This window comes from Desarmillaria tabescens (assembly GCF_030435595.1).
Source record: "Desarmillaria tabescens strain CCBAS 213 chromosome Unknown EV420scaffold_3, whole genome shotgun sequence".
In the NCBI taxonomy this organism is placed as follows: Eukaryota; Fungi; Basidiomycota; class Agaricomycetes; order Agaricales; family Physalacriaceae; genus Desarmillaria; species Desarmillaria tabescens.
In genome coordinates, this window is record NW_026848302.1 from 1,008,272 (window position 1) to 1,028,975 (window position 20,704).

At 50.0% G+C, this 20,704-nt stretch overlaps 5 protein-coding genes across 5 annotated transcripts; 2 read left to right on the plus strand and 3 right to left on the minus strand.

Moving 5' to 3' along the window:
* Positions 1 to 358: 358 nt before the first annotated feature.
* Positions 359 to 9,733, plus strand: EV420DRAFT_1636079 (uncharacterized protein; the record flags this gene model as incomplete). The annotated part of the gene is made up of 14 exons (XM_060476541.1): positions 359 to 1,567; positions 1,624 to 2,021; positions 2,068 to 2,252; positions 2,301 to 3,079; positions 3,133 to 3,283; positions 3,351 to 3,742; positions 3,792 to 3,982; positions 4,039 to 5,158; positions 5,211 to 6,946; positions 7,002 to 7,377; positions 7,430 to 7,960; positions 8,011 to 8,598; positions 8,650 to 9,637; positions 9,714 to 9,733. 14 exons carry the CDS (start codon positions 359 to 361, stop codon positions 9,731 to 9,733), a joined length of 8,664 nt encoding a protein of 2,887 aa, XP_060337638.1.
* Positions 9,617 to 12,633, minus strand: EV420DRAFT_1506887 (STE/STE20/PAKA protein kinase). The gene is made up of 4 exons (XM_060471339.1): positions 12,101 to 12,633; positions 11,501 to 11,984; positions 10,239 to 11,426; positions 9,617 to 10,183 (listed from the first exon to the last, which is right to left on the minus strand). The coding sequence occupies exons 1-4, from the start codon at positions 12,298 to 12,300 to the stop codon at positions 10,094 to 10,096; spliced, it is 1,962 nt and encodes a 653-aa protein (XP_060337639.1). The 5' UTR covers positions 12,301 to 12,633; the 3' UTR covers positions 9,617 to 10,093.
* A 958-nt stretch (positions 12,634 to 13,591) lies between these two features.
* EV420DRAFT_1506901 (uncharacterized protein) lies at positions 13,592 to 16,005 on the minus strand. Its single transcript, XM_060471340.1, has 11 exons — positions 15,808 to 16,005; positions 15,622 to 15,755; positions 15,482 to 15,572; positions 15,088 to 15,431; positions 14,919 to 15,030; positions 14,835 to 14,862; positions 14,749 to 14,781; positions 14,531 to 14,701; positions 14,048 to 14,477; positions 13,956 to 13,994; positions 13,592 to 13,904 (listed from the first exon to the last, which is right to left on the minus strand). Exons 1-11 carry the CDS (start codon positions 15,980 to 15,982, stop codon positions 13,662 to 13,664), a joined length of 1,800 nt encoding a protein of 599 aa, XP_060337640.1. The 5' UTR covers positions 15,983 to 16,005; the 3' UTR covers positions 13,592 to 13,661.
* A 181-nt stretch (positions 16,006 to 16,186) lies between these two features.
* Positions 16,187 to 19,297, minus strand: EV420DRAFT_1617217 (E1-E2 ATPase-domain-containing protein; the record flags this gene model as incomplete). The annotated part of the gene is made up of 4 exons (XM_060475213.1): positions 16,187 to 16,705; positions 16,760 to 18,886; positions 18,937 to 19,056; positions 19,109 to 19,297. 4 exons carry the CDS (start codon positions 19,295 to 19,297, stop codon positions 16,187 to 16,189), a joined length of 2,955 nt encoding a protein of 984 aa, XP_060337641.1.
* Positions 19,298 to 19,642: 345 nt separating this feature from the next.
* EV420DRAFT_1636082 (S-adenosyl-L-methionine-dependent methyltransferase) lies at positions 19,643 to 20,230 on the plus strand (the record flags this gene model as incomplete). Its single annotated transcript, XM_060476542.1, has 3 exons — positions 19,643 to 19,720; positions 19,779 to 19,895; positions 19,940 to 20,230. 3 exons carry the CDS (start codon positions 19,643 to 19,645, stop codon positions 20,228 to 20,230), a joined length of 486 nt encoding a protein of 161 aa, XP_060337642.1.
* Between the last annotated feature and the right edge of the window lie 474 nt (positions 20,231 to 20,704).

The window sequence follows — 20,704 nt, forward strand, 5'->3', positions numbered from 1 at the left end:
TTTTCCGAAGGCAAAAGCAAAGTCTAGTTGACTTGGTCAGTTGCAGTCTACTACGTACGAAAGTACACGCTCTACAAAAGCAAAGTCTAGTAAGCCTGCGCTTGATTTCAGTCTATTTTTTCGAGCTCTCAGTTGGGCTCCGGCCTACTTCTCAAAGTTCGACCGAGAATTTCGCAAACCGTGGGCTTTGAATTTAACAGTTGAAATTGAACGAAGCCGACGGAAAAACTCCATCGACCGGCATCCGGTCCGAACTGCCGGGAACGCGTCTCTTTGACTCGGATGCAATTCTTTCACCTGCATCGAGTGGCAAGCTCATGCTATCCTCTTTCTTCTCATCTCACCTGCGACGACGACAATGAGCGTAACGATCGAAACAATTCGGCGCAACCTTCGAGACGTGGAGGGCGATGCACTCCGGACACGCATGAGCGCTGTTGCAAACCTCAAAGACTTCCTCGTGCAGCCTAACGTTGTGCGGCACCTAGACGAACAGCTATGGCGCCAGGTCTTTGAGTCCCTTTTCCTTTGCTTTTATAAGGAGAAAGCCCATGCTGAGAAGAAGGAAGTGGCGGCGCCGATGAAGAGGATGGAATCAGTGGCGGACGTGATACGAACGATTGTCGACCATGCCTACACTCATCTCTTATCCAAGAGCGTCAAGACAATTATCGACGGGGCCATGAAGAACATGAGAAACCAAGGAAACCTCATTCCGGGCGTCGGTTTGTCGTTCCTCAAAATTCTGACTTGCTTGGTACAGCACGGCCCTCATGCGGACCATCTCCCTCGGGACAAATGGACATCGCTGGTGGAACGAGCCTTTAACATCCTTCTCGGGGACTCCCTCACATATAAATTCAGCTACGATACACCAGAAGAAAACGACCCTGACGATTCAAACATTCAGTCGTCTTCCAAGAGGCGAAAGTTGCAGAATAGTCGTCGGATTGTATCTGCTTCTCCTGAACAGATGCAGTGCGGCGAGCTCCTTGTCGCACTCATGCGTATCCCTTCTGCAAACGACTATATCCTTAATGCCGACACGCCCCAGCTTGCTTCATCTATCCTTCATCGTTTATACCGATACCTCGAGCTGTACTCTAAGCCCAGCTCTGACTATCTGAAACTTCTCCTCGCTGCACTTTCTCATATTGCGTTGAACCGCCGGCATGCTACCGTAGATTTCGCTCGGAAAGCATGGCAACACTTGACAGTCGCCTCTGTATGGGGTATGAAGGAGAGCAATATGCTGCCAGACCTTATTTCCGTTCTTCACGTCTTGTATCCTTTCATAACTGCAACAGACCCAGATGACACCTATGCGTGGACAGCTGACCTTTGGGATACGTTGGACAGAATGAAAGACGCTCCTGGTTGCAAATGGAGCGAGTTTTCAATCGACTCACTGAGGTTGAGCTTCAGTGACTTGCTATCCGGTGATGACGAAGAGGAGCGGAAGGATGGGGCATTTGTGGCAAGGTCATTTCGTGTTGGCCAAAAGTTTGGTCATGTGCAAGCATTTCTTTGGACGGCATTGAAGCTTCAGGCCGATGCTGTAGCGAAGGTAAGCTCGAAGCCGTTTTTTTTGCTGATTATCCCTAATGCATCAAGAAATTCTAGCTTTATTTGCTTCGTGAATCTATGGTTTCAGTCGATCGCAGTCGAAAGAAGCGGTCTCGATTGAACCAGGACAAAGATGAGCACGACCCGATGAGCGAGATTCTGAAGGATATAGAACTCAATTCCGTTCTTGCCTTTCAACGGCTCCTGTTCATCATCGACTACCACTGGTCTGTTTTGCATGGCGATCTCCAGAGACGGTTGATTACACTGTTGTTGGGAGCCCTTCAAGTGGACAACAGCATGATTCAGTCATGGGCATTTCTATGCATTGCCAGTATAGCTCATGCCGATTGTCTGGAAAGTCGGTTACCAACATCGGGAGGCTCCTCTACTGATCGCACATTGATCTGTGATCAAATGGTTTGGGAGACAATATGGACTAACTGCCATGCGACGTGCGACCACCTCCGGGGTGTGCAGAGCCGCCTGTCATGCCGCTAGAGCTCTATTACTGCACGTTGATTCTCATACTCACAAGTTCACCCATCCACCTCTCCACGCGCCACACATTCTGGCGGATATCGAGACGCTTACCAAAGATCTCGAAGTCCAAGGCCCTAACTATCCCTATGACTCTGTATGCTCATTCCTTTCTCGTTGTCTGGTCATGGCGAGCCAGGACATCCGTTTGTACCGTATGCAACTTGAGGACAAAGTGTTGACTTGGTTGGTAGGATGCTGGAAGCTAGGGCGCATAGTTGAAGGAGAGATGCCATGTTACATGGTTAAGGATCTGATCCACCTGCTAGAGACTGTGTGCGGATTTTCGAGGCGAACAGACGTCGTATGCAGGGCAATCCTTCCGGTTTCTGAACTTGTTCAAGTAGTTGAGCAGGAGAAGCGGACGCAAGTCATTCGGGATTTTCTACTGGATGCCAAGCTGCCGCAGTTCGTTCCCTCTAATGATGGAGCGAAGGCGTCCCCTTCCTACCGCTCCGAACCTCTTCCCCAGGAAATAGCACTTCTAGCCATGGGGCACCGACAACGACGGTTATCGAAATTTATGTTAGAACTACTGGAGCATATACATCAGAAATGGAAGGTCCGGATGGAAGCAAAGCGGCCTCACTCTGCTACAGGCGTACGGCTCTGCTTGGACTTCGCGGTCATAGCATTTTGCTTCCAATGTTCCCTCATTCATAATGGTATGCAGTTAGACATCCTCACTATCAAGGAAGCAGGGAAGGTCATCGCCTTACTGCTGCCTTTGTTACGGGAGACTCCGTGGACGACGGCGGAAAAGGCAGTTGTCATTCAGGCTTTGGAACCACTGATATCCACGGAGGAGCCCCGCGCCGACGACATACCTTTTGTCGATCTCTTACCTCCAGATATCAATTCAGGAATCAGGGCTCGGGTGCTACAGGATTTGGTGTCCGACCCGCAGCAGCATATTGACCGAAAACGCTCTAGTAGGATGGATTTTCAGAGAATAATTTGGCGTACTCTTGAAGTGCGCAGCATTTCGTGACCATTCTGAAGGGTACTGACAGTCTTTCATGATAGGCCGATCACCTCCAAGTTGTGAAAGCTACGATGCTTGACATGCTGCGTATCCTGGCTGGACATCAATTACAGGAGGATGCCATGGACGTTGACTTTGGGCCCGTAAGAACCGGTTCAAGGCAGCTGTCTGATTGGGACGACTGTTGCCAACGTTCGTCTAATCGCCGACACCTGTATGTCTTTTTTGGCAACTGTTCCTATCCTTCAGTCGTTATCAGGAGAGCCTACTCGTGACAATGAACTTTCGAGTATTGTGCTCGGTTGCAAAGAGGACCATTCCGACAGATTCATTTTGCTTTGTTCGGTCCTTGGCGAGAAGTTTCGGTGCAAGACTCTCCATCTTGGGGTCGAAGACCTGAAGAAATTCTTGGCCGTTATCGTCGACCTGTCCGACAAATATCCCTACACAAGAGACGAAAAATATCAGTTGCTAGTCGGTCATTTTTTGGAATCGATCCTTCTCATCTGGATTCCTATCAATGAAGCAGATGGTCCCAATAGTGAGCATGGTGGACAACTACTATCACAAATGGCTCGAGCGTTGAAGGTTGGCGTTATCAAGTCTTGGAAAGTTCGTGACACACTCGTACGGTTGTACGATAGGTTTGTCGTAGAGAACCCTTCCCTCTCGGGATGGCCATTTTCTTATATGGAAGAAGACGATCCCTAATGATGTTGAAGCCTCCCCGGACACTCTTCTACCATTTGTGGGCGGAGACTGCGATATACGCGTTCGTTTTCGTGCGGCAGTTGCCAACGCGCATCTTTTTTCCTTCGCCCAGAAAACCGAGAGAGATCCGAATTCAGTGTATGCCAGTATCAAAGGTCATTATGTGATCGATCTTGATGAGTACGTGGCCTCCTCTTTTTCTTCAGTCTTTGTTAAGATACTCAATATGCGCTCAGCTATGAGGGTATGCTTACTCGCATGCTATCGCTAGCAAATATCATCATTGTTAGCTCGGCTGCAAGGCGGTTGTCGTATTGGCATCTCATAGAGCCTGCATTGTTTGAAGATACATTCTCCACCCACATTGAGGCCATCTTGCGCAGCGTTACGCAGAGACTCGGTTTAGCCTCACCTTCTCAGCTCTTCGAAGCTTATGGATCTTCACTGGCATATTCTATCATCGCTGCGAAGAAGGATGGCCTCACATTCCCTCCCCATATTCTAGGGTACAGCGACCGCAAAGAGTGCGCCTTTGCTACCTTTCCATTATTCACTCCTTCAAATGTGTTGGCGGAGACTGCCGGTGACCCCGCCACCGCAGTTCTCGGACAGCGACAATTCGAGAATCACTGTAAAGTGATCCAAAAGCCCATTGCCGATGGCATTCGAGACTGTTTTGGAGATATTGTTGGCCAGCACTTGCTGTCGAAGCCTCCCAGCTCAAGTCCAGATGAAGGTACTCTTGACACTCTCCTGTTACAAAGGACAAGAGTCGAGAGTGCAACTCTTTTTTATGCGCTCCTTGCTTCCAAGCTAGATACCGTTGTTTCAGCAATCTTGTGCACCATGCTTGACTATGATGTTTCACCCACTGGGGCCATTGTTACCGCCCTTCGCAGCCTCGACGTTAAGAAGACGGGGAAACGGGCACAGATCTTCATTGCACTGGTAGAATATCGCACGGTGGAGGATTTCATCACCCATCAGCCCACTCTTCCATGCTATACGGTTTCCACCATCTTGCATTGTCTGGAATGGCTACGGGGCACCGCTTCATGGAAGGAACACGAAAAGGCTTTGACATACCATGTCCTCCAAGATCTTTTCGCCGGGATTGAAAAGTCATTTCTGGTCAACGAACAGGTTCGTTTCATGAACAGCATTTGCGTGTGGGTTGCATACCTCCATGAGGTGTTTGACAATGCGACACTTTTACATGTCCTAATGCGTGGTGCCATATCTCTGATGCGCCATTCGGATCTCGCTCGTGGTGCTCAATCAATTCTCAACTGGTCTTTCACGATGTATCGTCAGCAGGCGCAGACTAATCGTCGTTTCCCTGACATTCTAATCCGAGTCTCTCGCCTCGCGTACGATTTTTCTTTAGCCTCTGAGCCTTTCCACCAAGGAATTGGGACATGATCTTCGTCAATGGATTGACGAACAGGCTCTCATGGTGGCTCAAGTCGCCCAGCTTGAATATCAAGTGCTACTCGCTCTCCCTGCGTGGTCCCATAGGCCTGAAGGAGAGCTTGCAGAACTTTACACCGCGATTGGTGCTTCATCAGTATCGCATGCACTCAACGACAACGCCATAACGTCGAACAAATTCAGACTTGTAGTTCGCCTTGGCGACCACGCAAATCGAAACGAGTACGATGAAGACGAATTCGCAAACAGAGATTTCTGGCGATTGAAGGAGAGCATTCCGAAGTCCAATCGCCTAAATCGCGAGGATGTTGATGCCTTTGCTAACCTACTCATATGGAACAAGGGGCTTATCCGCGGGTTCGGAAGTGATCTTTCTACTTCAGGAAGGAAGCGTGAAACATCCCGAGCAGATCCTTTTGTTGCCATTATCTCTTCCCTCCTGAAATTACTTGGGGGAAGTGATGTTTCTCGCCGACATACTGTATACCGCACCCTGCGAGCCATCGCTGGTGTTGCAGAATTTTCTGCGCAGGATAAAGGATTTGCGGAAGAAGTTGGCTACCTCCAAGATTTCCCTTTCGACCCAATATCCCGACCCACTGTTGATATAAACGAACTCTCATCCGAGGCTTATCTAGAATCTTCTAAAGATTTCGCCTCGTGGATAGGCCTTATCTGCACACTCCTCAGCGACCTTTCTTCCAGTACAAATGCTTACTTCGCCCAAATCAGCCCTGTTCTCAAGTCAGATGCCCTCTTTGCTGAGGATATGTTGCCAATACTCGTTCAATATCTCTTGCAAAGGACAGACCATCAGATGTATCGTGAAACTCTTTCTCGTTACTTCGAATCAATTCTTCGCTTCGAGTACGCAGCGATGCCATGCGTGCGCTCCATCATCGATATCGTTCTTCATCTACGCCAGATTCCACCACCTCAGCCATCGAGCGACCTTCTTGGGTACAATAAATGGCTCACCATCGACTTTGTCCTTTTGGCACGGAATGCGATCACTTGCGGTTCATACACCACTGCCCTTCTGTTTTTGGAGCTTGCCGCCGAGAACGGGAGCCGAAATCTTGCCGAAGATGCACTCGTGGAACAGATAATGTACCACATCTACAGTAACATCGATGAGCCTGACGGATTTTACGGGATCAAGCCTCTAGACCTTCGAAAATTTCTGATCAACTGTTTCCACCATGAGAACCAATGGGACAAGGCATTTCGTTTCCACGGGGCCGCTCTAGAAGCTGGGAGCAAGAACCCTCGAGACATGGAGGGCTTGCTTCAATCCATTCATTCATTTGGTTTCAATCATCTTGCAAATACAACCTCACAGAATTTTTATGGGGATACGTCCACCTGCATGAACTATCAATTAGGCTGGAGGACGGAAACATGGGATTTACCTGAACGAGAACAGGAGCAGAGCTCAGACGCCTCGCTCTATTTTGCTTTGCGTGCTATTCATGTCCAAAGGGATCAGGAAGTCGGACGTGACGTTGTTCGCCTTTCGATGTTCCGAGAAATGGAAAGACTGCGCAATTTGGGTTCGGAGAATGTTGCTCAGATTCGAGAAGTGATCCAGAATCTAGTATGCCTTTATCAGATTTCGCAATGGACGTACGAGCCTTTTCCGACGTTAGTGTCGTCAAAGGACACTGATCTGAGAAAATGGGCTCCATTCACAGTAGTTGAACCGGGTATTGAGTAAGCAAGCCTTCTTCCTCGTTTGTCCTTCGAGAGTTTTGTGACGGATATACAGATTCCGCCTTGTGGAAAGTATTATGGCCACCAGAGTGTCTATCGTTCGTTCTGTCCGACGAAGAGAGGAACGTCAACAAATGGGTGATATGACATCTGATTTCATACAGACATTGCGAGAAGTTGAAAAGCAATGCCTCCTGCATGTCTCACAGGTAGCCCGCCGCGAACAACAAGTACAGATCGCTTTAAACTCTGTCATTCGCGCAGAGACGTTAGTGAACCCTGTTACTTTCGACGTATCTGAGGAGTTCGCCTGTGTGCTTTGGGCACAAAATGAAGAAAAGCGTGCCGTGGAATTCTTGAGGGGTCTTCGAGATAGCCAATCTGCTCCCCTGCAAGATGCTTCGAAACTAGCCGCTATGAACGCGTGCTTGGTGTGTTTTTCCAATTGTTATAGATATTTTCACATCGCTGAGGATTATATAGGGTACGTGGACGGCGGAAGCATGCTTGGAAAAACCATCTGTCATTTGGAGGGACTTCTTTCTTCCTGCCTCCGAAATTATCGCGAACTGTGCGAATCGGACAAACAGTGATTCTTGCGCTGCCGTATATCACGCTTGTGCTATTTTTGCAGCACAGCAGTATCAGGCTATCGTCAAGTCACCAGACAGTATCCGGTTGAAGGTTTACGTTCAGCGCAAGCAGCAGGAAATCGAGAACCGCACATCGCAGAGGTCGAGGTCCGGTGCAGAGCTCCGGGAGCTGGAAAAGGCTAAGCTAGTTTTGGAGCACGATACAGCACATTATGGGCAAATTCTCCACGAGCGTGGCACCTTCCTTGAACATGCAATTACGATGTATGCACGTTGTCTGATCATGTCTGATCAGTTTGACGATGACGCTCCGATTCGTCTTTGTTCCTTGTGGCTTGCCAACTTTGACCAGGAGAACTTACAAGCCGCTGTTGCAGCCTCAATCAGAAAAGTTCCCTCGCGGAAGTTTCTCTTCTTGGCTGTGAGTTTCTTTCGTCCTGTGATTTAACGCTTCACTTACGCCAGTCTTAGCATCAACTCTCCGCAAGATTATCATACAAAGACGGGTCCGACGCTCAGCAAACTCTGAAACACATGATGATGCGCATGTGTACCGAGCACCCGTTTCACAGCCTGTACCAGGTGTTCTGCCTGAAAACCGAAACAGGCGGCACAACGAAAACTACCTCATCTCAAAGAGAAATCTGGGCCGATCGTAGAGCCGCTGCTATTGATATTTTCAAGAAGCTGTCGACAAACAATCAGCCCAATATCGTGAGGCGTACTCAGGATGTCAATATCCTCTGCGAAGCGTCGGTGGGATGGGCCACTTACGGTATCAAGAATGACCCGAAGTATGCAAAAAGTCCTCACAAGGACGGGCACTTCCCTTTACCTAACGTGGACGGACTCAAGATTCTCAAACTTGCTGGTCCGAGGAATGGAAAACATCTCGATGCACCGATAATGACTGCGCATATTCCAATTGATCTTACCATGAAGTATGAATCTTGTCCTTGGTTTAACCATTTCGAAACGGTCTTCTACACTGCTGGAGGCATCAACCTCCCCAAAATCACTACATGTTTTGACATTCATGGGAAACCGTATAAACAACTAGTAAGCTTTCTCTGACTAGTTTACAATGGGTATTTGTTGACATCTCCATAGTTTAAAGGTGAAGGCAACGATGATCTACGCCAGGATGCTGTTATGGAGCAAGTCTTCGACCTTGTCAACGTCGTGCTTGATCACGACCGAGAGACCAAACGGCGGAATCTCCATGTGCGCTCTTACAAAGTGATACCCCTTTCATCCCAAGCTGGCGTCCTCGAATTCGTCCTAAACACATCACCCATGCGCAGCTGGCTAGTTCCTGCTCATTCCAGATATGGTCCCAAGATGAGCAAGGGAGGTCCAGCAGCACAGTTGGGGAAAGCACAAGCCAAGAATGATCTTCAAGGGATCCTCGCGGAATTCAACGATATCGTTACTCGCCATCCCCCAGTCATGCGGCACTATTTTACCGAGCGACACAAATCACCGACAGCGTGGTTCACGATGCGGTTGAATTACACTCGGAGCGTTGCTACGACGTCCATCGTCGGACACGTCCTTGGGCTCGGAGACCGACATACGTCCAATATTCTTATGGACAACTCTTCTGGTGCCGTGGTCCACATCGATTTGGGTATCGCATTCGACCAGGGTAAGCTGTTACGCGTCCCTGAGCGTGTTCCGTTCCGCATGACACCCGACATGGTCGATGGGATGGGTATCGCTGGGACCAACGGGGTCTTCCAACGGTGTGCCGAGGAAACGCTGCGAGTGCTCCGAGAGGGAAGCGACGTGATCATGACCATCCTCGAGGTGTTCCGGTATGATCCACTCCACACGTGGACGATGAGCGACTACAAGGTGAAGGCGGCCCAGCCAACCGATTCTAACCCAAATGGGAATACCATCATGGCGGATCAGATGCACAAGCCTTTGATGGGGATCGGGATTGATATGAGTAGCGGCGGGGCAGAAGAAGCGGCGGATCGCGCCCTAAGTGGTGTAGCGCGCAAGTTGGAAAAGACACTAAGCGTGGCGTCGACTGTCAGCGGGCTCGTGACGGAGGCGAAGGACCCGGAGAATCTCAGTCAGATGTTTCCAGGTAAGGGCTCGATCCTTTTTTTTTTTTCAATACTAGAGTTTTTCACGTAACATTGCAACTAACGAAATCATTCCAGGTTGGCAGCCATGGCTATAAGGGTTAGGTTTACGATACACTACATAATAATTTCTTCTGCATTGCTTCTGCTTTCATTTTTTCTCTCTCCATCGCAATGTAAACGAGCACGGGTCCAGTCAATATATGTATCAAATAGCACACTAACAACTTGAAAAAAATCCAATGGCGACTTTTAATAATACTGAAAGAGAGACAGGATGATGAAAGGAAATGTAATGTAAAGAGAAACGGTATTACAATTTCAAGCTTTCGTGGCGGTACACATAGGACGGCGAGTAGATTGACGGATATAAATGCTTTTGTCTAGGTGCGCCGAGGACCATGCATAATCGGAAAAGATGAGTTAAACAAAAGGAAGACGTGGAATCTTAATATCATTCATTTATTCTTGGAACTGGCCATTTCGCGGGCAGCCTTGATCAATGGTGCAAGCGTCCTTAGAGGTTCTGAAAGCTTGAAGAATGGATGCTAGATGGAAACTCAGTAATCGATCCATGTAACCGAAAGAAAAAAAAATACAAACCTGCAGTAACTGCGTCGCATTTGGCCTCTTCTCTGCGTCAACTTCCAACGTTTTCGCCAAGTAATCGCTAAACGTCGAACTCAAATTCTCTGGGTTCTGAATTGTCGGCGTCCCGTTCGTCGCGATTAAGTAGAGCGCCTTGAGTGGGTTCTGATTAAGATACGGAGGCTCCCCCTCGATCATCTCAATCGCCATGATTCCCAGACTCCATATATCCACCTTGGGACCGTATTCCTTCCTCGTGACAACCTCGGGAGCCATCCAATACGGTGTGCCCACCATGGTCGTGCGTTTCGCGCTCGCAGGATCACTAATCTGCGCGCAAAATCCAAAATCTGTGAGCTTAATATCACCGACCATGCTCAACAACACGTTGTCCGACTTGATATCCCGATGGATCACACCATGGCGATGAAGATGCTCCAAGCCTTGGGCCGTTTCCCGCGACACCGCGGCAATTTGCCCCTCGGTCATTAAATTGGCAGTGACCACGTCCGTTAACGAGCCCCCTTCCATGTACTCCATTACAACCCAGAGGTCGTTCTTGTGCAAGAAGGAGTCAATATAGTTGACAATATTGGGGTGACGGGAGCTCCGCATGACCAGGATCTCATTAATGATGAGATCCTTCTTGGGCTGTTTCTCCAAATCCATCTGTTTGATCGCGACACTCATATTTGTGCCCACCTGATACGCGGTGTACACGCCCCCGCTAGCCCCCTGTCCAATCTTGACAAGGTTCCGGTACAGCCTCGTCGGATCGGCATCGGTACAGATCTGTTGCAAGCGTTTGACAATGTCCTCCTCCTTGGCCTTGTCGACCTTTTTCTCTCGTCGACGCGGAGTAGCGACGCCAGCGGCTTTCGCCAGACTCTGGGCAGCGGGACTTGGTTGTTGTTGCTGTTGCTGGCTCCGGCCTGGTTGTTTCAACGTGAGATCTGTCTGGGAGGATCCGGGTGATGGTTTCGGGGTGGGCTGCTGTTGATGTTGATGTTGTTTGATTGGAGCTGGGGCTGGGGAACGCTTATCGCGGGTGGTATTGGAGCGGCGGACTGTGGAAGGCGAGGGGGACTGTTTGTTCGTGTTGCTGGGCGCCCTTTGGGACGTGGAACGGTCAAGGGTAGGCGTTACGGTTGTCGGAGGTGTAGGGGCAGGACGATACGCGCTAGGTGCTGCTGCTGTTTGTAACTTTTTGGGAGGAATAGGCGGAGACCGCTGTACAGCATGAACACAATAGATTCGGATTAAAGCAGAAAGCTTACCGCGGCCTGATATTCTTCAGCCTCTGCTGCACCCATCTTATCCCAGACGTCGCCGTGACCTTCTTGATAGAACTTGACAATCTCCATGACCGCCTGAGGATTCTTTTCCTGCTCAAGGCGCGAGATGCCGCTCTCCTGAAGGAGCTGCTGCCATTCCTTGGGGAGTCCAGTGAACTCTCCGGTGGATGAGTTAAAGCCAACGTGGGTAAGATGGACGGGGTCGTAGGGCGTGCTAATTTCAGGTCGCTTCTGCGTGTTGAAAATGAAGCCAAGAACACTCTTCTTCTGTTTACTGGTAGTGCCGCTGCGTGCCCTGCCAGCAGCAAATTCGCTCTGAGGCGGCGGGGAGATTATTTCGGCAGGCTCGGCATAGTAGTCGTCGCGGGGAGGTGGAGGCGGGCCGGGCGTAGAAAGGCGGCGGGCGAGGAGCGGCTGGATCGGCTCCGCGGCAAAGATGTCGTTTAAATTAGCAGTGTTGGCTCGGCTTGGACGAGGCGGGGGGGCAGGTAGTGGTGGAGTAGGCCATGTCAGTAGGCGGCTCGGTCGGCAGGCTGAGTTTTCGTGTGCGCGAGTTCTGTTTTTGGAGCGAGGTTCTGGGACGAGCTGGCTGCGCCTTGTTCGGCGGTAGGCGGCGGCGCTCTGGAAGGGACGAAAGGGCTGCTCGAGGCCTGTAGGTTGCTAACGGCAAGGAGAGCGTTGTATTCTTGTATCGATTCCCTTGAAGGACGGTGGTATTCGACAGTAATCTTGGACTGACGATGGCGGTGATGAGGAGAGCTGGCCTGGCCGGAAAGAGACATCAATACAGGTCTGGTGGCCCTGGCAGGCTGCTGTCACTGCTTCCGTCACCGAAAACAATCGTCTGGCGCACCTCGATATTATCCTTGATTCCCTGATTCCCTTGAAACTGCGATGTACTCCCACCGTAACTGTGGCAACCAAGATCAACTGTCACAATCACGGCCGACGCTTCTGCTTTCTCTTTCTTTCTATACGGCGGGATGGGTGCTAGTTTTACCGGCGTTGCGAGAAAAAACGTAAAGGGTAAGAGGATGTAGAGAGGAAGATGTTTGCTGCAGTCACTTGGTCCAGCTGGGAAACACGTGACTCGGACGGCCACACGCCCAATCAACCTTCTCGTACTGCTACACCCGCTATTTGATTTCCCCCATGCGTACCTGGCCACCAATTTAAGCCGGATGAGCAACAAGGAAAGCGTGTTATTTTCATTCAACGAGATTAAACAAATAACAAACTCCGGCCATTGTAATCTAAGAATATATACCTACGCGAAAAGCCGTGACTGTTAGCCAACGTTACGCGTCTACAAAAATTTTCTCCGTGGTATATTTATTCACAAATCACGGTACCAATTGGATTCAGTGAATTCTTGTATCCTTCGAAGCAATCACTTGCAGATTAAAATTCATATCCAGCTGATCACTTCTACAACGAGCTCAGTCAAGACTGCAAATATGGAAACCGTTTTCGGCGGATCAACTCCCGGAGGAGGTGAGGATCATTTGCAGGAACGTCGCCGCTGGTCGGACAGTAACACTCCACAGTGGTGATTTGACGGAGCGGGGCCTGAGCGAAACTCAAGGCGAGCAAGAAATGGGTGCCCAGTCAAGGTACGTAAAATTCCAGGTCGAGACGCAACCAAGTCAGAAAAAATCCTGGGATCGATGGAATCGTCTATCTCGGTCTATTTGGCACTCATTTATCTGATGTGACGCAACAAGGAACCAACATTTTTCCCACCGCAGCAGTTTACCGACCCTTTTGGGCAAAAACAAAAAGAGGAATGACTCATCACACAAATCCTATCTTATCACCGCCCAAATCCCGCCGCTCCCGACGACGCGTCGCTCAGTCAAGGTACTCAATAGCTGGATAGTAGGTGAATAGGTCCATAGAATGCCGGGTATCCTATAATGCTAGAAATCATAAAGCTCACTCAAATGGCATCCCTTCTACACCTTCGCCAAGGGACGCCCAATTCCCCAACACGCTCTCCGCGAACTCCTGCTCTTCTCTTGCGAAGTTTTGCACCAATAATGTCACTAACGTATTCTCCCTGTTATGCAACACTGCGCGTAGCTCGTGCCACATGCTAACCCCATCAAACCTAGTCCATACTAACGGAAGAACAAGGGAACACTCACCAAGCACGAATAAACACTCTCCGGTTCAACTGCGCCGCTATAGTAGCTTGATCCTTCTCGATAAGCCCACTTATCCTATCAACGTCCTCCTGCCATGAATCCTTCTGTGCAGCCCGCACACCCTCCATCTTCAACGAGTTTGTCTCCACCCGTTTCTTCAGCCTCTCGACTTGGTCAATGGACAATCTGTCATGTCGAATCAATAGATCCCGCACCGCGATGTACAGATCGCGTTGTGACTATAATAGTCACTATCAGAAATGAATAAGGTGGGCACAATATTTACGCACCTTGAGCGCTTCCAGGGTAGTGTCAAACAACACTCGCGTCTAAGAACCTCGTTAGCCGATAGAACAAACCAAATAGAAGCCCTTCCACCCACCCTCAGCTCGGAAATCTCTGCATGCCTCTGAAAATGGGCCGCAACTTGTTCAAGTCCTGCTTTCACCCCGCTAGATAAGTCGCATTCGTCTCCCCTCCAACAATTCTCGTTGACTTCCACGACAGCTCGGACAGTGTTCGTTAATCGCGCGAGATCGCCCTGTTGTGTTTCATCGAATGCCGGATGCAGTGAGAAGATTGTCGTAAGCAAAGAATTAATAGAACGGTTCGAAGATGACGAAAAGGAAGACGTTCGCGAAACAGGCGCAGAAGAAGAAGAAAATGGCAAAGCCGCGTGAGTCGACTGATAGGTACGTCGAAACGCGGGCACCCGTACCGATGCTGCTTCACGTCTCCTTATTATTCTCTCCGCCAATATACATATCCGTTGCCATTGCTCGATAAGCGGGTTGACCTTGCCACGTACAATTCTACCACGAGGCGAATCAGACCTGAGAAACAGCATAGTACAAAAAAGACATACGCAATCTTGTCTTCCAAATCACTCGGAATAGCCATTTCCTCCACCTTGTCGACGCGTTTACTTGCGGACTCCTCGTCCAGAACTATGGAGTTGTGTTTTCGCCATTCCTCTAATGAAGGTTCTGTCAAGAACACGGCTAGAACGCCGTCCTCTTTGATGATGGGATGATTTCTGAAGAAGCAATTACCAAAAAGCGGACAAATCAGAAGAATGCACACATCACGTAGTTCAAGGACCTCGCCAATCCTCGCCTGGGTGGAGACAGTAGTAAGTAGAGCATCGTCAGCGACCCGCAGTTCCGTACCTTCTTTGTTCCAAAAAGTATTCATCAGCTGCCAAAACACAATCAATGAAATGAAATGACATAACCAACACGAGCACTACGCACGGCCTATTCGTTTTGGTGGGAGAGCTGGGAAAAGGCGAAATGGATATCTTCGCGTCAGAACATCCCAAAGGAACACAAACTCCGAGTATCGTCTCGCGACTCCCGGACCGCGCTGCCATAAACCTGATGTCAGAAAACCGGCGATCCATGCACATGAAGAAAAACGTACTTCCGAGGATACTTGGTACACCATGTATCGATTTAATATGAATCCTTGCTGTCCAAGAATCGTCACCGTCACGCTGTCCTGCCTCTTCCACCATTCTTTCGGTAGTCCCGACCCTGCAAGCGTCGATGGAACACCATTCGTACGGGCCGATTCAAAACCACTCATATTTGACGGCCCAGAAACTATCCCCCCACCAATTTTCCAGGGATCATCAGCAGTCATAGTATTCTGTCTGAAATTAGGCACAGGCCCAAAAGCGGAAGGCTGAAGCGTGTCCAAGTCGAGACTCGGCTCGGGAAGAGTATTCTGTGATGACAAGGCAGCGACTTGCTCGATGCTCACGTCTACAAATAACCATAAAGTTTCTGTACATAGTTTGTTATATTAAACGTACCTTTACCCGCCTGTGCAAGCGCAACAAGGGCCAATGCAACAAAGAATTCGAGTTTGGAAACGCGCGGTCGAGTGCTGACAAGGTTGACGATCTACCGGTCACGTCAAGTCAAAATGCTTGTCCAGAAATGGTCCCCGTACCCTATCAATGGTTCCCGCTGGCAACGACGACGTGGAAAGCACCCTCGACAGCGAGTTCACCGATGTTTCACCGCTATTCGTTGGGTCGACGGACGCAAACGCCCTATCGTATATTGACGGGACCGTCGCATCCGCTACAGAGAACAATACATCCAGCATGCCGAGCAGAGACGTGGTATTCCTTACCGATAACAGAACTGAAGACCGTGGTCGAGGGCACTGGTGGTGAAGGACTAGGCGCCGTACTCCATGGGTCAAGTCCGTCGTATGCAGAGCCAGAAAGAGGGTTCTCGTCTACAAAGCTGCCTCCGAAGCCACTGGACGAGCCGTACCGTTGAGCAGGTCGAGGCGAATTAAACATGACGCCGTGTGGACAAGAGTGGGTGGCTGTGCTGCCTTTGCGGAGCGTGCAAGTGACGTATGGTCATCCTTGAATTTAGAAATATGGATAATACAGTAAGTACGTTAGAAAATAATTTACAAAGACAACAGTACATAGAATTTGCTTGGACGAGATTTGTTCAAAGATCAGCAGAAAGAGAAAACGAAGACAGCAAGCACGATCTCACACAGCAGACGAAGACACCGATGTGCTCGTCATCTCCACCGGTAGCTGACGATACCCATCTCTACTTCTACCTCCCCTGATGCTGTCCCAGGCATCTGCGACAACGCTCATCGCATCATCAAGGAACCCCCCTTCCTCTGGCACCATTTCACCAGGCATAACGCTATCCTTCGGTCTACGCCACCATTTGAGCGTCAACGAACTCGTAACAACGCTAACACTCGAGAACGCCATCGCCGCTCCTGCAAACATCGGCGGCATGTACAGTCCAAACGGTAAAAGTACCCCCATCGCAAGCGGGACTCCCAGAACATTATAAATACACGCCCATATAAGATTGCGTCGGATCACAGCAAAGATCTTCCGAGATAGGTGAAGAGCCGCGACAACATCAAGAAGGTCAGAACGCATCAGCACGATATCAGCCGCTTCGATGGCCACAGACGTTCCAGAGGACAATGCGATTCCTACAGTGGCCGCAACAAGAGCAGGAGAGTCGTTGATACCGTCTCCGACCTGTAAGAAGATCAGCGCTTCTAAGAAATAGTAATACAGGTACAAAACACTGACCATTGCGACACCGTCGCCATGCTTCTCAATCAACTCGGTAATTAGCGTCGCTTTGCCTCCCGGAGAGACTCCTGCCCAAACCCCATCTTGCTTGATTCCTACCTGCTTCGCGATAGCGAAGGCAGTAGCCTTCCCATCACCAGTCATCATATTCACCTCAACACCCATCTTCTGCAAGGCCCGAATCGCATGTTTACTCGAAGGCTTCGGAGCATCTGACAAGGACACGGCCATAATGAGCGTGGACTCCCGCGAAGACCCTTTCTGTATCGACACATAGATGACAGTCCTGCCCTGTTCAGTTTCCTGGTTCTCGAATCCCAGAATTGAAGACGGCATTTCTTCATCAGACCTGGTTACGAAGCGCGTATTACCAACGAGTAACGTATACCGCTGCCCGCGGCAGGCAAGAACGGCCTTAACGCCGGCTCCAGTAACGCTCTCGAATTGATCCACAGCGACTTCAGGGAGTGGTTGATCTCGCAAAAGCTCTTTCCCGAACGTCGCTATCGCCTTGGCAAGAGGGTGCTCGGATCGCGCCTCCGTTGCAGCTACCATCGCAATAACATCCATCCTGTCAGTTACTCCATCCGCGCACTTGCCGTCCAATTGCGAGTCACCTCCATACGACTCTTCATTCTGATGCCCTGGAACCCACCACAGCCCCGCAACTGTTAGTTTGCCGATTGTAACCGTTCCCGTCTTGTCCAAGACGACTCTCTTGATGGATTTACTTGCTTCTAGCGCTCGTCCACCTTTGATCAGAATCCCATTCTTTGCCCCCATCCCAGTTCCCACCATAATTGCAGTAGGCGTACTGAGGCCGAGCGCACATGGACACGCAATCACAATGACACTAATGCACATCTGCAAGCATATCGCGAGTTTACTAGCTCCGTGTCGGTGGAACATCATTGGTAGGTTCTCATCATTGACGACATGGGACAAGACCATCCAGATCAGAAATGTCACCACCCCAAGCGATATCACTGCCGGAACGAAGTATCCTGCCACCTTGTCCGCAAAAGCTTGGATTGGAGCTTTAGATGTTTGAGCCTCCTCGACCAGACGAACAATCTGCGATAGAGCGGTGTCTTTTCCCGCACGCGTAACGACCATGTCAAAAGCACCCAGTCCATTGACTGTGCCTCCGATAACCGTGTCTCCAACCTGCTTGACCACAGGAACCGCTTCACCGGTGATAGCACTCTCATCCACACTGGACGATCCTCGCAAAACGGTACCATCAGCGGGAATTTTATCACCGGGAACCAGCTTGACCGTGTCGCCGACTTCAACGAGTTCAGTCGGCACTTTCTTTTCCTGAGTACACGCTGGTGCATCCGTGTAGATTGTAGCCATCGAAGGAGCGAGGGACATGAGATCCGTTAGAGCAGCGCTCGTACGTCCCTTGGCCTTGTTCTCCAGGTAGCGGCCAAGGGAGACAAACATGATCAACATGGTGCTAGTATCGAAAAATAGCATAGGGTGGAAGCCTGGTGTATCATTGAACAGCGCGAAGAACATGGCCCCGACGGAATAAAAATAAGCGGCCGAGGTACCCAGCATGACCAATACATCCATTGTGGCGGTTCCATGTTTCAGAGACTTGAATGCGTTACGGTGAAATTTAGCACCCACCCAGAATTGTGCGGGAGTAGTGAGTAGGAGAAGGATGACATCTTCGAGATGAATACCAGTGCACAGGTGCATGGAAAGGAGCATTCTCAGCGGTGGAAAAAGATGACATATCTTGGAAATGAAGAAAACTGGAACAGCGAACGCGACAGACCACAGGAATCGTGACCGCCATTCAAGTACCTCTTTGGTTCTCTGAAGCGACTGGACTTGGGTTGCATCGTTATGGTCAGATACCATGGCATCAAAACCCATGTCCTCTATGCGCTCCACCATCTCCCGAGGTCCGATGAACGCCCGGTCAAACTGGATGGTTACAGTGTTGGTAGCGAGGGACGCTGATACACTCAATATACCAGGGACCGACGACAGACCAGACTCGACGGTGTTTGTGCAGGAAGCGCAGGTCATGCCATACACACGAAGGACTATCGAGTCCTCTCGCGTTGGCGGGATAACGGTAGCGTCGAAGCCTATGTCCTCAATTTCCTAGATAACAATGAATATAATATTTGTGTATCCATTCAATAGATACTTACGCTGACGATCTTCTCTGCATTCCACTGCGAAGGGTCATACTCAACAACCCCACGTTCCGAGAGTAAGGCCACCTTGACCGAGTGGATCCCTTCCTGAGGTCGTAGCATCCCCTCGATGGACTGTAAAATTGCCTTAGACCCCCCCAGACGCTAGGCAGGTCGGCACTCTCACCTCCACACACGCCCCGCAGGTCATTCCCTCAATCCTGAACTCGCACTTTTCGGACGCTGGCGTCTCGAGGTCGAGCTCCTTATCAGCATTAGCCATGAGAGGTTCAGAGGAGCCCATTGGCAGTTCGACAGACTCAAACGACGGATTGAGAGGGGACCGTGCCCAAAGATTGGTGAGGAAATTGGCCATCCCGTGGATTATTCCCGTGTGATATTAATACAGTAATAGGTTGCGGATAATGTGCTTGGATACGTGGACCTGTAAGCGAAATTCGCACCGATGGGATGACTAGACCGGATAGAGAATGAAATGATGGGAACTGGTCAAGGAGCCGGTCGGAAGAATGCGCCCTGCGCTAGGATGACTGAGCCACTGAGTGAGCACAAAGTGAGGAAAGTGCCAAAATGCCGCACGTTTCGGCCGAACTGCCCTTGCTGACTAATGATCCGGTGAGGCTAATTTGCCATTCTTGGCGAGATTTATCCTCAAAAATTCCCAAACAATATTCGCTTTTCGTCCGGAAATTGACCCACCATGCTTCCCTCGCGTATCCTGCGTTCAACAGTGAACGCTGCAGAAATATCTTTCTTTTCAGCGCCTTTCTTCGCAGTGGTGGGATGAGCGTGGCGAGTTTGCTTTTCTGCATCAGATGAATCCTGTCCGAGTGCAGTTCATCCGGCAGAAGCTTCTTGAAACAGCGCGCGATGAAGATGAGACTGCATCGCAAAATGTCCTAAAGGATCTCCAGGTTCTGGATGTCGGCTGTGGGGGCGGATTACTGTCAGAGGTATTTTTTCATCTACTCCGAGATTTTCGTCTCACCTCCCGTAGAGCCTAGCTCGTTTAGGTGCCCGTACAGTGGGAATTGACGCGTCCGAATCCAATATTGAGATAGCCAAACACCACGCGTCGACAGACTCCAAATTGTCCGAAAATCTGTCCTATATGCACACATCGGCAGAGTCATTACTCTCGCAGCCTAAGCGATATGACGTCGTGTGCTCGATGGAGGTCCTGGAGCATGTTGACAATCCGGCTCTCTTTCTATCCACATGTGCTCAGCTTCCTCAAGGTCTGAGCTCTCTGAATCTTACTACCGACTTGATCCTAAAGTGTCTCTAGCCATCTGGCCATCTTTTCCTTTCCACAATCTCCCGGACACCGCTAGGCCTATTTCCTCACTATTCTGATGGCTGAGAATGTACTGCGACGAGTTGCTCCTGGAACACACACGTACTCCAAATTCATAAAACCTTCCGAACTCATCCGGTTCTTCCAGTCCTACTGGGTCCCGTCCGTGGATAGCACCTTCGGCCGCCCAGCCAACAAGGAACAGAAGCCGAAGTGCGGGGTATAGTGTACAACCCCCTTTCGTCTAGCTGGAATCTTGCTCCCAGAGATGCGTGGGCCTGCGACGGAATGCAATTATATGTTCTGGGTTAGGAAGCCTGCCGAGTAATTCACGGATCTCGGCATTCCCACGAGCATGCGGTGAGCAGCCATGGCTCCGGTGTACTAGTCCCCATGGAGCTCGCGCAGTGATGCTGTGAGCAGTCCCGTTGGTATTCCATGTGTTCCATGTGAACCTTTTCTTCA

Bases quoted from the DNA above. Each gene is read 5' to 3' on its own strand.
- EV420DRAFT_1506887 (XM_060471339.1), bottom strand. From the start codon at position 12,300: ATGTCTCTTTCCGGCCAGGCCAGCTCTCCTCATCACCGCCATCGTCAG. The intron at 11,427-11,500 runs GTAAGCTTTCTG...CCTCCCAAAAAG, and splicing joins CTGAAGAATATCAGGCCGCG to TTACAAACAGCAGCAGCACC. The intron at 10,184-10,238 runs GTTTGTATTTTT...GTTTCCATCTAG, and splicing joins ATGCGACGCAGTTACTGCAG to CATCCATTCTTCAAGCTTTC.
- EV420DRAFT_1506901 (XM_060471340.1), bottom strand. From the start codon at position 15,982: ATGTTTAATTCGCCTCGACCTGCTCAACGGTACGGCTCGTCCAGTGGC. The intron at 14,478-14,530 runs GTATGTCTTTTT...GCCTCGTGGTAG, and splicing joins GATTTGGAAGACAAGATTGC to AATTGTACGTGGCAAGGTCA. The intron at 13,905-13,955 runs GTGCGTAAATAT...TGACTATTATAG, and splicing joins CTACCCTGGAAGCGCTCAAG to TCACAACGCGATCTGTACAT.